The sequence below is a fragment of the Sodiomyces alkalinus genome, assembly GCF_003711515.1.
Source record: "Sodiomyces alkalinus F11 unplaced genomic scaffold SODALscaffold_4, whole genome shotgun sequence".
NCBI classification, from domain to species: domain Eukaryota; kingdom Fungi; phylum Ascomycota; class Sordariomycetes; order Glomerellales; family Plectosphaerellaceae; genus Sodiomyces; species Sodiomyces alkalinus.
In genome coordinates this window covers 715,199-729,396 of record NW_021167082.1, presented here as the reverse complement: position 1 = coordinate 729,396, position 14,198 = coordinate 715,199, and the positions used below count along the sequence as shown (strand labels likewise).

At 47.6% G+C, this 14,198-nt stretch overlaps 3 protein-coding genes across 3 annotated transcripts; 1 reads left to right on the top strand and 2 right to left on the bottom strand.

Moving 5' to 3' along the window:
• Positions 1–1,190: 1,190 nt before the first annotated feature.
• On the top strand, positions 1,191–1,475 carry SODALDRAFT_332512 (hypothetical protein; the record flags this gene model as incomplete). The annotated part of the gene is made up of 1 exon (XM_028611737.1): positions 1,191–1,475. A coding segment is annotated over exon 1 (239 nt), but the record flags the coding sequence as incomplete, so codon positions are not given.
• A 1,146-nt stretch (positions 1,476–2,621) lies between these two features.
• Positions 2,622–4,458, bottom strand: SODALDRAFT_151753 (hypothetical protein). Its single transcript, XM_028606867.1, has 3 exons — positions 4,439–4,458; positions 3,902–4,310; positions 2,622–3,761 (listed from the first exon to the last, which is right to left on the bottom strand). The coding sequence occupies exons 2-3, from the start codon at positions 4,023–4,025 to the stop codon at positions 2,845–2,847; spliced, it is 1,041 nt and encodes a 346-aa protein (XP_028466883.1). The 5' UTR covers positions 4,026–4,310; positions 4,439–4,458; the 3' UTR covers positions 2,622–2,844.
• Positions 4,459–6,867: 2,409 nt separating this feature from the next.
• SODALDRAFT_332508 (hypothetical protein) lies at positions 6,868–8,276 on the bottom strand. Its single transcript, XM_028611736.1, has 3 exons — positions 8,113–8,276; positions 7,340–8,053; positions 6,868–7,267 (listed from the first exon to the last, which is right to left on the bottom strand). The coding sequence occupies exons 2-3, from the start codon at positions 7,943–7,945 to the stop codon at positions 7,250–7,252; spliced, it is 624 nt and encodes a 207-aa protein (XP_028466882.1). The 5' UTR covers positions 7,946–8,053; positions 8,113–8,276; the 3' UTR covers positions 6,868–7,249.
• Between the last annotated feature and the right edge of the window lie 5,922 nt (positions 8,277–14,198).

Here is a 14,198-nt window from a genome sequence, read left to right as displayed (position 1 = left end):
TTTAAGTAGTACCTTATATACGCTAATCTAAGGTACCTAGGTACTTAATCTTTAGAGGTGTAATTAAGGTAATAAAGGTACCGCCCAAGAGCGGGAACTACGGAGGCGGGCCAGGACTATCGTCTTAAAAGCTTATATATAGGGACTAACTAAGGGGATAGTAGATTCTACTAGAGGGACCGTAAAATATAGGGCTAGGATATAAGCTATAATTACCCTAAGTACTAGACCTATTTTATACGTACCTATTAGGTAGCTAATAGTCTCGTCCTTTAGGTTATAGTATTATAATCATTTTACCTTTAATACCTACCTACCTTACCTACCTACCTAGTATAAGAATCACTATTTAGGCACTATCTATAGCCCCCCTCCTAGGTACCTACCTTAGGTAAGGTAGGTAGTATATAGATAGGTATATTATAAAATAACGAGTACCGCGATAACCCGATTAGTACTTATAGAATAACTATAGTACTTAGGGCGATTATAGCTTATATCCTGGCCCCACGTTTTATTATCCCTCTATTTAGGTCTTACTATACCCCTAGTCGGTCCCTATATTATATATATAACTGCGACTACCCACTTTTTTCTTTTTTTCCCCTCCTTTTTTCCACGTAAGTTTATTAATTCTTCCTAATACTCTGCACTTTATTATAGCCACTCTTCTTAAGATTTCACTTCCGGGCGGGCTCGATATTCCGTGGTTTAATCTGCCTACCTTATTCTAAGCTAATAATAACTTCCTAGATTACTTAAAAGTAGAATTCGAATTAGCTTTAGCTTCTATTAACCACGAGAGGCGAAGACGCTAGAACCCGTCCTTTTTATTACCTCCGTCGTAGCCACTATAAAGAGCATTCCAGTATTTCTATAGAATAAAGCCAGGGTCTAAGCTCTCCGATCCAGCTCGGTTCGACTAAAAAAATAAGCAATTTCTAATACTTATATTAAGACTCTCACACGAGCTATACGCGTAACGGCTTTCTCTACTCTTAAAGACTAATCTTAAGCTCTCTGCTTTTAATAAAGCTACTATTATACAGTTTAGTCGAGAGCCTTGGGCTATGAATCTAGCCTACAGCTTTCCCGCCCCTAAGGTTGATCTCCGACCATTGAAGCGTTTCCATGAGCTTAGCGAAGACGCGCGAGACCTTTTCCGGTGTATTGTATCCGCAGGGGGGATGGTTCCCAAGGTGTTTCTGTTCGATGCATGCCAACCTCAGTCATAATCTCACTCGCGATTATAGGCATAACCGCAGCCGCAGACGCAGCTGCAGTCGAACTCACAGTCATAGACACCGCTCTAATAGTGGTTCCAACTATAAGAAGACGTGGATTTACTTCCACTTCGCATGGCCCACACTATAAACGTGATTTTGCTTCCACTTTGCACTGCTCAGCGCTGCTCTTCGATCAATCAAATCAATTCGAGGGTATAGAATTGATTGATTAATAGATTCGGCGCCGTGAAGTTGATTGATTGTCAATTAATTAATTGAATTGGTTCGCCTACCCCTGTCAGTAGCTGTCCATAAGTGAAGCTATTCCCAGATCATAGATATACCTGTTAGCCTCGAACCTATGCCATTCCTCCCACTCTTGAACCACTAACAGTTACTAGACCCTGTAGCAGCCAGCTCTTAAGACTCTGAATAGCTTTAAGTGTTTTTGGTAATATTATCGAACTTGGAAGAGGTCGGAAGACTGTAGATGGGAGAGGTCGGAAGACTGTAGGATTTCCTGTTCGACTATAGTGGCAGCAGGAAACCGAGCCGCGGCCTGTTCTTTGCCTGGTGATAGGCGATCCTCGTTCAGGCCTTTCCTCGATGTTTTCTTCCTCTTTTATTCACAGCCGCCCCTTCGCCCATCGCCTCGGTGACACGGGTTATGGCTAGGCCAGCGCCGTCTCACTGCCATAGTTACGTAGGAATATCGCGGTCAATGCCTATAAGGATATCGTCAGCTAGAGATGAAATAGGAGAGGGGCAGGGCAATAGACCTGCCTTATATGGATCGTAGTCAGGTCTATAACTACATGGACGTAGATAGATGAGTAGCTATAGCTCTGATCAGGGCAACGACGGCATTAACCTGACCTATGGATTGTCTAGGTGGATTGTGATAGGGGTGGCTGATTGAGTAGAGGGACCTTGGATAGATTATCTACTCTAGCATATGGATCCACCTAACCCCGCGTGAATATGAAAGACGCATCACGTGATAACGTACAACACCATAGCCACCAGCCTCGCCTCCTTAGACGTAATCATCCCGCCCGTTGGAGTCCATCATACACATTCCTCTCGACACGCGGGTCCCAATTCTCCGCCCGAATCCATACTACCTGGGATGTGAGCCCGAAGCGCTTGTTTGGGTATACGATATATGCATGATCGCCAAGTATGTAACCCAGGTAGTAGGTGCGATAAGTGCGTGAATTCCAATTCTGCAAAGCCGCGTCGACGAACTCGATAGTGATCTTCTCCGGGTCGATTCTGACGCCTCCAGCCTCCCGTTTATAGACAATCTTCTTCATTTCATTGGCAAGTTCGTCCGCAATAGTGGCGACATTGGGGGCGTATTTGCTCTCCTCTCCCTTAGCCAGTGCCTCCGCGACGGCGTCGACATTGTTTGCTAAACGGTCATACGTCCCATACTGGGCGACAATACTCCAAGCCACTGCGGCACATGCCCGGGCAAGACCCGACGCGCCATCCCGGCCATGCGGGATCACTTTGTTGCTTAACATGCTCGGGTGCGCCGTGGTTGGCCTTATATCCAGCCGCCTCGTTATGCATGTGGGCGGATACTCGCTGCCGCTGCCGCTTCCAGAACGACCTAGTACGCCCCCAGATGGCCACTTTGTGACGGAGCTGCTGCCGCCGCTGCGTGGAATATCCTCCGGCGCTGACGACAAAGGCGCGGTCGTTTTGTCTTGCTGCCGGCCGGGGTGCTTGGTGCGGTGGCCGTGATGGTGGATGCGGGGCTGGAGGTGGGCTCGGCCAGGATGCGCTGGAACAGGTCGTTCCAGCCGTTCTCATCCACACCCGCAAACGCCCTGCGAGACGCGAGCACCGACATATCCAACAACTCAACCACGCATAGCTCGGTATACAGCACGTACGCCTCCACCTGTCGCGTCTGTGCCGGTCTCGTGAGGCGGCCCACGGCCTGCTCGATGCTCGACGGCAGCCGGGACACGTAGAACAAAACCGTCAGGTGACATGCCCTTTCGAGGTCGTTGTGACCGGTTCCAAGTAGCTCGTACGTGGAGATAAGAATCTTGACCGCACCTGGATCTGTCGCCTGGAACCACTTCTTGATACTGCCCCGCGCGCCCTCCTCGTGCGCCTGGGCGATTAGTTGCGGGATTAGCTCCGGCTCCCGCTGCTGTCGACCGCCCTCCCCGCCACCATCGCTATGTTTCCGCTGCTTTCTGGCCGCCGCTATCGTCTCGAGGGCGATTTGTAGAAGGGATGCGTCGCCTGGATCGACACAGAACACTAGCACATTGCCCGCGGCTGTCGGCGCCTTCTGGAATGCCCCGTCCACAAGTTGCACGAGCCGCTCGACTCGGATATTTTTCTCCCTCGCGGTACTAAGCACGAGTTGTTTTGGCGCGTCCCGAGTCGCTTCCTTCTCTAGCCAGTGGGTATATAGCACAGGCGTCCAATTGTCGTTGTTGGTTGCGGCGGCGGAGGCCGATGCCCCCGCGGCCCTGCTGCCTTCATGGTCTCGCGGACCCATTTGCTGAGCTGCGTGTTGATCCCCGTTAGCGCCGTTTGCAGCTTGTTAAAGTCCCGCTCCTCGAGCTGCGCTGCCACTGGCCACGACGCATAGCGCCTGGCGTGATTAATCGTCACCTCCCCCCTCTGCTGCGTTGCCCGCGACCCACCGCCAAAGGTCTCCAGCTCCGTGCGGACCCTGTCCATATGCTGGTACGCCTCGCTGACTGCTAGGCTCCCGGGCGCTTGACCGTTCGCGCACTTATCCCACTTGGTCTTGATTTTTCGGCGCATCGACTCGTTCGCCCGATGCCACGCCAAGTCGTCGTGACTATCGTAGGTGCACGGCCATAGCCGGAAGATGGCTTCGTTTGTCCGCACGACCGGCTGCCCGTCACAGTAAGACTTTTTTCCACGACCGACGAATATAGGTCGAAGCTGGGCGGCCGCCTCTCGGTATAGTTCCTTTCGCTCGTGGCTCTTCCCCGCGCCCTCCGCCTCTTTCAGCCGCCTCTGGAACTCGCCAAGTCTGGCCCTGACCGCGTCGCCTACGTTGCCCGCCCGGAAGAGGAGCGCCACCTGGGTCTCAATGTTGGCAAAGCTTGTTGTGATTGGCGTAGCACTCATCATAAGGAGCAGAGGAGGTGGATCCAGGCCGTACCTCTGGTGGCCCTGAACGTGTAGCAGCTGCGCCGCCAGCGACATACCTACGGTCTCCGGCCTCCGTGCCTGGTGGAACTCATCCATCACCATCAGGCTAATGGGAATTGAGGGGATAGGCCGGCAGGAGACGCGCACTCTGTTCTGCGTTAGATGTCCCGTCTTGTTTATGTTGGGCCTGGCTACCCGAAGGACGACCCCCGACGCCACCGACCGTAGCTTGTCCGCCAAGGCACCGATGTTAGAACCGAGGAGGAGTAAGGACGATGTCGCTAGTGGCCGTTGCTGTGGCAGGGTAAGACTATACCCCGGCATACGCGACTCAAAATCCGCCTTCTCATGGCCAGGCACCTTAACGAACTTAGCCGCGTCCTAAGGGTATGGCATCCCCTTCTCAGTCTTCTTCGCGCTTTTAGGTATGGCGGCCCCTTTGCCTCTGGCAGCCCTGGCTTCTGCCTCACCAAACTCCTCTAACCACTTTAGCACCGCCGCTTGAGTCGCTGAATTGTCTACCCGACCATCCACATCGAGGGGTCGGCCGCCGTTATTTAATCGGAACCGGTATGGCAATAGTCGCAGGACTGTCTCTGTCAGCACGTTGTTATCGATATCGGCTGCCCAGTTACCTGTGCCTGGCCAATCCTTGGCCTCAGGGTGGCTTAGCACGCGGACTCCCGCATAGCGCCGTTCCACGCCCACTCCTCCCCGCACCGTCACCTCCTCGCGTAAGAACACTGCCGCCTGAGACTTTACCCCTAAGACGTTGCCGGGCGGCGTTAGGTATATCATAGGACGGTCGTGCGGCGCATGCGAATACCGCCGTAGGATGTCTGCCCCGAAACCCCGCGGGTTGCAGGGGCACTGCAGGTGCATCGCCGCCCCCGTCGGGCAATTATCCCCTCTTGCTGTCGTCGAGGTTGTTAGGTGTGCCGCTGGGTATTGGTGGTGGTCCTCTTCTAAGATGATAGCCATTCGAAGGGTCGCTGCCGCCGCCAGAGCCACGTATGTCTTTCCTGTGCCGACTGCCGCCCAGTAGATGGCCCCGTTAACCGACTCAGGCCTCTGCATTAAGCTCCAAAGATCTTCGAGCTGGTGTCGGAGCAGCCCCTGGCCGTCCTGCAGATAGGGGAGGTGGAACTTTCGCTCCGCCACCTCGCCCTGCCACCTCGGGTCCCCTAGGGCGAAAGCCTCTTCGATACGTTTCCAGTGAGGATGTTGTTCAGCCTGGGAGAGGTGCGCCTGCAACACATCCTGCATGCCCTCCTGTTCATTGTCTTCGTCATCGTCGATGATGATGGTTTCATGGTCGTTTGGCGTGTTGTCATCCCCTCGGAGCATGGGGCCGGATATAGAGCCAGTGGCAACAGCAACAGTATCATCATCGTCGTCGTCGTCGTCGTCGTCGTCGTCACTAGACGATAAGCTAGACCCGATGCTGATCACCTCGGACATGAAGGAGCTGACGTTGCCTTGTATTCCGGGTGTGCTTGGCAAGGGTAATGCCGACTCGAACGACAACTCGACTCCTTGGGACAGTCCCGTATGCCCGTTATCTTCATCTCCATCCTCGTCTTGCTCGGTATTATGGTGTCCTGGGTCGTTATCGCTCTCCTCGGCAGGTCGCTCCATAGCTGGCTGTTCTCCTAGTTCCAGTACAGGGGTCTTGTCGTGAATATTAGTACTCACCCCTTCTTCTTCTTCTTCTTCTTCTTCTTGTTCTTCTTGTTCTTGTGCTTCCTCCTCCTCACTCGCGGCAGGCGTGCCGGTGGCCGTCCGTGAGGCTGCAGCCGTGCCGCCCTCATTCCCTTCTGCTGCAATAGCTACCGGTGCCGCCTCGTTGTCCCAGTCGAATATCAGGCGAATCAGCAAACCGTTTGTGTTGTTCATCGCCGCCGCGAACAGCCAGTCGCCACCTGCTACTATACCGAGCTCCGACATGCTCTCAATCTCGTGTTCCATACTTGCCGGGCCCTTGATCCAAATTGTGCCCGCCATCCTTGCCCGAATGTCATCATCCACCTCTGCAACCTCCTCTATCGCGGCGGCGTAGTCGAGCTTTTCTAGCAGCGCCTGGTCCTTATAGCCTTGTTCTTGCATCTCGCGTGCCACCGCCGAGTCGAGCAGCGCCTCTATAAACGCCACGGGGCCAGGCCTGCCGTCTCGGCGCATGAGCGCGATTGCCCAGCTTCGGAGAACCTTGATCTGACCTTCTGTTGCCGCGGCTCCGCCCGTTCGTTGTCTTTTCTGCCTGGCTGGCTGCCCCGACGAGCTTCTGTTTTCCCCGCCCGACGAGTCGGACGGGGCATACCGTCGGCGGTTCATGTTATGAGGGTCGGCTGCTGGGTTGTGGTTGTGTGAGTCTTTGTTTTCTTTTTTTTTGACTCGGTTAGTGCTAAGATAACGGCAAAATGGGAAAACATAAAACATCAGCTTAATCGAGTAATGCTGAAGGAAAGTGTTTGCTTGAGAATATTCGTGTATATATTGATATCTTAGATTTCTTGTGATATATATCTAATTTGGCAGGGACCTTGTTCCATTACAACCCCCCTCTTCCTCCTGTTCACATAGTGCTGCCTTTCAAACCAAATGGCCCTGAACAGTGTAAGAACAATGAATTCCGTCGAGTATCATCTACATGTACCGTTCTTTATGACTGAGACCCACTGCCTACCACCCCACCTTATATCAAATGGGGCGCTATCCGGGGAGCAGGTCTCCTTAGTACAGGAGTGAGCCAGAGCTCGAAATTGCGCCATAAGCAAGGCTTTATGGTAGAACGGGCGAGCCGAGATGATTCTGCCAACTACTGCTACGACTCCGCCGGTCGTGGGCCGTCGGCTGAAATTGAGTGTGTGCTATAATCTATTCGTGGCCTGAAGAAAACAATTAGTGGTGACAAGTCAACGCCGCAACGATGGAGCATAAGAGGCCATCCGACAACTCACGGCGCATAGAGACGGCGCACACTCCATGTTATCGAAAATCGCCTCTTTAATCCATAGTAGTCGATCCGAAGGTTGCTGACCCAAAGGCGAGGGAAGAAAGTTCGTGTTGATTGAGTTGGAAATAGTTGGGAACATCAGATGTCCAGGCGCGTGTTCACACCATATGCAGCTTGTGGATGCCCAACCAATCCCTGGGGGGATTCCTGGGGATATGTGTCTCGCTTCGAGTTCAGCTTGCTGGGGTCCATCATGGTTGAGCTGGCCGCTGGGAATAGCAGACCATGGATGTTGCGGGTTGGATGCACTCCCTAGCGACGGTAATTCCATCAACAAGGGCTCTAAATTCTCTGACAGAGACGCTCCTATAATTCGAAAAAAGCTCCGAAAGGTCTTGGGGTCATCTTCGGCGTTCATAATATAGGGCCCCGAGAAAGCAAGGTATTTTAAGGTGCGTTTGCATGGACTGTAAAACACGTATGACTCAAGAGACTCCTTCAAATCGGATTTTAGACCACAGCTTCGTACCGAGTTTAACATAACGGCTATGGCATCCGTTGTAAGGCGGAAAGCGACGGTATGTTGATAAACCAAATCAACACAAATCATTTGTAGTTGCAGCTCGAGCCTGCTCGATCGTTCGCCGTGCAATGCTGTCGCCTGGTATTGCGGCCACTGGTGAGATAGATACCAGGACTGGGAGGAGTCAGACAGCACCTGGGAAAGACAAGTCTTCAGGTTACCAAGGGTATTTAGGCTTTTTGGGGGGTTCTTACGCAGCAGCAATATATTCTTTAGCCATAGGTACTGATGGGCGTCCCACATTACGAGGGGCGGGGCCAAAATCTTTGTAGAAGAGAAACCTGTGCTGCTAGGAAGCAGAGGCCTAAGGGTGGTGCGGCTTATAGCCCTAGGGCCGTCCATCTTCTATCGGTTGTGTGATATGAAAAGACAGGAATAAGAAGCGTCGTAAGCCCCAGACAGCACTTCACCTATACTGCGGCCAGTATATATAGGCGACGTAGAAGAACAGAGCCGGAGTGCTCTATAAACCAACCAACCAACCGCACTTGTTAATAGAGCAGGGCTGTTGGCGCTATAAGGGCACGCATTGAAGGAAGGCTTGTCCTGTAATCAGCGGATTAAGAAAACTTCCAGCCCTGTCCCCTCACGCGCTGTTGGGAACTGTGGAGTCCACAGTTAAACGAGCAGGGCAATGTCCCGGCAATGCACAACATACATCCTACACCACATAGTATAATGTGTCGTTCTACTCGTGTAGTCATCGGAGTTCTCCGGACCAGGATCCCTATACATAAATCTAGGCTGAAAATGCTAACGGTCGTAAACTACAACATATCCACGAATCCACATCCACACCAACTTCCAAAAGCCCATAGCTCTACCCCCCCCCCCCCCCCCCCCCCCCCCCCCCCCCCCCCAAACAACCATTGCATTCCGAAGACGCATTTCTTATCCGATATCTTTACTCCTCACGATTCGACGAGCGAATGTTTTGGACATTTCGAACCTCCTTTGTTTCGGATTAAACTAGGTGGCCACCTTAGATGCGACCTAAGGTGCCATTCTCCCATCATACCATAGCGACATTGAGATTTCCTGATGTGACCCGGGCGGAAAGCCCAACTGCATCTCCATGTGCATGTATCATCTAGATGCACTCCCCCGACCAGACCTCACCCAAAGCAAGTCGATTCATACATAGTAAGAAGCCCTACCAGCATAGCCTTTAATGGTGAGGGGTGAGTGTAACCGATTCGCTAGAGGGATATTACGCTAAATTAGCGTCTTTTTACAACAACACGCTAATTTAGTGTGCATGGTATATAGCTGCCGACGCTAAGTTAGCGTCCTTGAAGAAAACACGCTAAATTAGCGTGTCTCCGCTGAGCAAGAAAAAGAACATGACGGTATTAGGAACGGCCTAAAGTTTAGCACAACATACTCTCCACCCTCACACCCATCCCTCTAGATATTCCATTCCGTCTCCTGGTCCAGGCCCCTCTCCTTTCTCAATGTTCTGATTTCCCCCGCCATAAGCCCCTTATAATCACCATAATTCCACTCCGTAATATCTTCGGTGTAGGTAACGCCTTTATTCTATTCGGCGGCGCCGAAGGAAGGCGATAGGAGCAGCTTAAACGTTTTTCTCGTCCTCCTTCTCGGGCTAATAAAACTATACGCGAGACGGGACGGGTCGAGGAGTTTACCGGCGCCGACTAAAGTTTCCGCCGTTAAGGACACCTACGCGGCGCCCGCCGCGGTGAGTTTAATATCTATAATACCCGTATAGCGGCCCGACTTAGCCTAAGTCGTTCCTCCTAATTATAGAGAGTTTATTATCGAAAAGCATAGTATATAGAAGACGAACGTAATATTACTATTCTTCTAGACTTAATTATATATAGAACTTACTATAACGTATAAGGAATACACCCGGCGTTAGGGCGTCTTAGTCGGATATAATACTAGGTATAATATACCTATAGGTTATAATGCGATATCTAGTATAGAGTTATATACGCTAGTACGTGTTTATTATAAAAGCGGGGTAACGGGGGACACTACTCCTATTAAGCTAAACCCTCGAGAATTACTCATGTCCTATGGAGACGCTAGTCCTCGGCTAAATAGGTCCTTTAGGCCGTCGATATTCCCCTTTAAGGCAAATATAATCGACTTAGCTATATCCAGAACCCTCCGCTATATTATAAGCTAGAGCTAGGGTCTCTGTCTATAATATCTTTACTAGAGTAGATCCTAGGAAATTAAAGATTATTCTGGTTAGACGAATTTATGTTTTCGCTTATTAAACTATATCGACTTATTAGCTTAAATAGGCATTATTAGATTTAGGATAAAGAGGGTTATAGGAATTATAAAGGTTAACGGTTCGGATATCTAAGCCGTATACGCCGGACTAGAAGTAGTAGGGAGACTATTTATAGCGATAGCCCCGGGGTTAACTAATCGGCTACTACTAGCGGTAGATAGCGATAATAGCCGGAATAAATATAAGAGGTAGTCGTGGGAATCGCTAGTAGAAATAGTAATAGGATAAATACCCTACGGCGCTATTATACATTAACGCGCGACTAGACTTATACCGTACTCTTCTAGTTAGTAGATACTTTACTCCCTAGCGGGGGAGGGGGTGGGCGAGAATAATAGTTTAGCTGGTTTAGAGTTAAATAGCTAAGTATACGCTGTCGTATAGGATAAAGGAGTCCGGTAAGGCTACGACGTATCACGGGCTAAAAAGGTAGACTCTAGTGAATTTAGCTAGGTGGCCTGGTTTAGGAGAACTAGTATCTAATAAGTTATCTCTATCGGAGCAGATAGTCTTAGCGCTTAAGTGTATCCGTTAGTATATCCCTATAAGGCTATTCACGAGGTAGTTCTACTTATTATTTTACGCTGTTCTGGGTAAGGTTATTCCGACTCGGATATTTTATCGGCGGAGTTACTAATAAGTAAGATAGCACTAAGAGGGGTCCTGATATTATAGTATAAGTATCTAAAGGTTATAATCGGGCGGGTTTACGGTGGGCGAGAGCTTAGAAGGGACTAACCCCTTATCTTAGTGATTATTAGCTTACCCTTTTTTCGGCTAATAGCGCTTAGTAATCTCGATAAAATCGTGGAATAAGCTCGGGGCGCTCTTTAAATACGTATACCTCTATAAATTCTATAATCGGTTAACGATAGATAATAGCGAAAGTATAGGTAAGCTAATACCTAAGCTTAAGAGCATAAGAAGGTCCGGTTTTACTTAAAGGTATTTATAGTAGCTAAGCTAGCTATCTATATTAAGCGGGCAGCCTTCGTTTAGGCGATTAATCCTTTCCTTCGTTAATAACTTTACTACGTACTACTCTAGGCTTCCTATCCTAGTTTTACTATAACCCCGGGAGATACTAATCACGGCACCTAGGCGAAGACCCTAATAATAGCCAGAATATAGTAATTCGGCTATACGGAGCACTATTTACTTCTTAACTTCGGGGCGTCTCGGACTAAAAACGGTAGGCTTATTAATAAACGTATTTAGGTCTTCTCGGGCGTCGGCTTTACGTAACTCCGTATCGAGTTTTCGAATTAGTTTAAGGCGTCGGCGTTTACGTGTTCCGGAGTCTCCTATTTTATAAGGTTAGCGAGAAGGAATAGGGGTATAGATAGACACGAGACTAGAGCGTAGACGCAGGAGAGAAACGGTGGAGCAGAGATAATAGGCAAAATCGAGGAGTAGCGATAGGCAAAATCGAGGAGCAGCGATAGGAAAATCAAGGGGCAGCGATAGGCAAAATCGAGGGGCAGCGACGGGAAAAATCAAGGGAGGCAGTAACGGCAGGAAAAATCAAGGAGAGGCAGTAGCGGCAGGAAAAAACGTAGGGGCAGATATATAATAACCGGTATAAGGGCCTCTATTATATCTCGCGGTAGATACTTATTAATTCTTTATAGTTATACCCGTACCGGTATACTAGGGGGTACTTAAAAGAACGCTATAACCCCTATAATCTATAATACTTCCTTTACCCCCTATCGGAACTAATATTAGAGCTTTAGACTTAGAGATCTAGCGAACTATATACTTATTTCCTATCTATAAGTCTTTAATATACCTGCTTTCCGACCTTTAGTCATAGATTATAATAGAAAATAAAAGCTATTAGCTACTCGTATATTAGTTAGGATAATAACCCCCTTAAAATATATATTATAGTAATATATTAGGAAGTTAATAGCGCTAATATATACTAAACGGCTAGTTTAGGAAATTATTCTACTCGCCCTCCTTATATTTACTATACCTAGTTACTTAGCTACTTCGACTTAAGATTACCACTAATATAGGAAGGGCGAGTAAGAAAATTTCCTTATTTAGCTATCCCGCGTCAAGACCTATAAGAAATCCTATAGTTAACTCTTATCTTAGCGTGTATCTCTTACTATAAGAAATCGCTATCATCACCGCTCTTCTTAGTGTATCTCTCTTATTATAGAGTATCCGTTATAGGGAGTCGGCTACCCTCCCGCGTAGCTACGAGTATCTCTCCTTCTTATAGAAGTCCTTCTCCGTGCTCCGGTAGCGTTCCCGGACTCTGTATTTATGCCTTAACGTACGGTCGAAGTCTTATAAACGACTCTTGATAGTAAACGCATAACTTAGAGCACTTTATATCTACTTCGAGTATTAGTAGTCGGATATAAGAAGTAAGCCGAAAAGAGGCATATATTATAAAGTATCGTAAAAAGCCGAGCTAACTATTAAAACCCTTTCTTTATAGGTATACTAGATACGGGCACTAATATTATATTTAATCTTCGCCTTCGTCGCTACTATCCTTGTTAAAGTCGTCGTATTCGCTATTATAATAGGAAATCTGGTTTATTAATCCTTTAAACACGGGTAAATATACTTTAGCTTCTATTAGTCGAGTAATAAGCTAGTGTTTTTTAAGCTTTATCTTAGCCGTCTATACTTACTTAATTAGTCGACTATTAAGTATAAGAATAGCCTTCCTCCGAAGGAGCCTATAACTAATAGCCAGACCGATTTATATACTAATACTAATAACTAGAGTATTATCCTATCTTAGTTCTACTAAGAATTAATTAGTCCCTATAAGCTACTGTTTACCTTTACTATCTTATTATATAGTATATATATCTATCCTCCTTTATACTATACCTTCTAATTAGAGTTCTTTAGGAGGTTAGTACCTTTTAGATAGAGTAAGTTAGACTAGACACGATATACTTAGTTCGTAATAGGCTTATACTAGTTTCTATAAGATAGCCTAACCTTAGCCTACTAATAGTATTTTTTAGAAGGTATAAGAATAACCCTCTATCCCTTATTATAGCTTCTAAGGATTTATAACTCGGAATACGGCTATAAGAGGCTTAGTCTATTCACGTTATAGTTCTGCTAAAGCTATCTTATTCCGTTTATGTTATTATTATAAGACTTTCGGATATCCTCCCCCGCCGCCCCCTAGCTACTAACCTATTAAACGGCCTAAGGCTATCTACTAATATATAATAAGTCTCGTACTACTTTATTAACCCACTATTATCCACGGTTTATATAAGATACTTAACCTAAAGTCTTTATTACTACGAAGTTAATAGTCTAGTAAGATTAACTATAGACCTAGAGAGCTTAGGGCTAGAGACTAGAATAAAGAATATTAGTGGGAATCGTTTAAAAGCAGGTACTATATCTTAATCACTATTCTTACACGTGCCGAGGGTCCTTTAAAATAAGGGAGAGAATCATAAGGACTCGAATTATTTATAAGAGAAGAAATTATCCGGTATAAAAGCCTAAAAGTCGATACTAAAGTCCTATTTATCCATTTCCTAAGTAGCTTTATACTATATACATAAATCCGAGTAACTCTCTAGTAAGTAAAGAGTGAAACCTTGCCTAGAGCCTGTGTGTATAATTAGCCTCGGAGAATAGAAGGGGCCGCCGAATAACGAGTTCTCTAGAGAGAGTTCTACTCCGGTATTATACGAATTCGTATCTATAAGTAGGGGAGAATTAGATATTAATCCCGATACATAGTTAGGCGTCGCTCCGGAGCCTCCGGTAAGGTTATAACTATAGATAGAAGCTAGAGTATTATCGCCTCTTTAAGAGTAGACCTAAGGACTAGCTGAAATATTCTCTGCTAGGAGTTCCCTAGCACGTTTAGATAATAATCTCTGCTTTTTTATTAACTATCCCTCGCCCGAGTTAAACTTAGCTTTTCTTTTAGTAGCCGTATAAAATAAGTCCGCTAGCTAAGGCACCACTTATTCCGTTTCTTATAGCTATAGGTTTAGTAAT

Coding starts and splice junctions, on each gene's coding strand:
- SODALDRAFT_151753 (XM_028606867.1), bottom strand. CDS start 4,025: ATGCGCCGAAAAATCAAGACCAAGTGGGATAAGTGCGCGAACGGTCAA. Junction 3,762..3,901: donor GGAGCTGGAGACCTTTGGCG/GTGGGTCGCGGG, acceptor ATCAACACGCAG/CTCAGCAAATGGGTCCGCGA.
- SODALDRAFT_332508 (XM_028611736.1), bottom strand. CDS start 7,945: ATGATTTGTGTTGATTTGGTTTATCAACATACCGTCGCTTTCCGCCTT.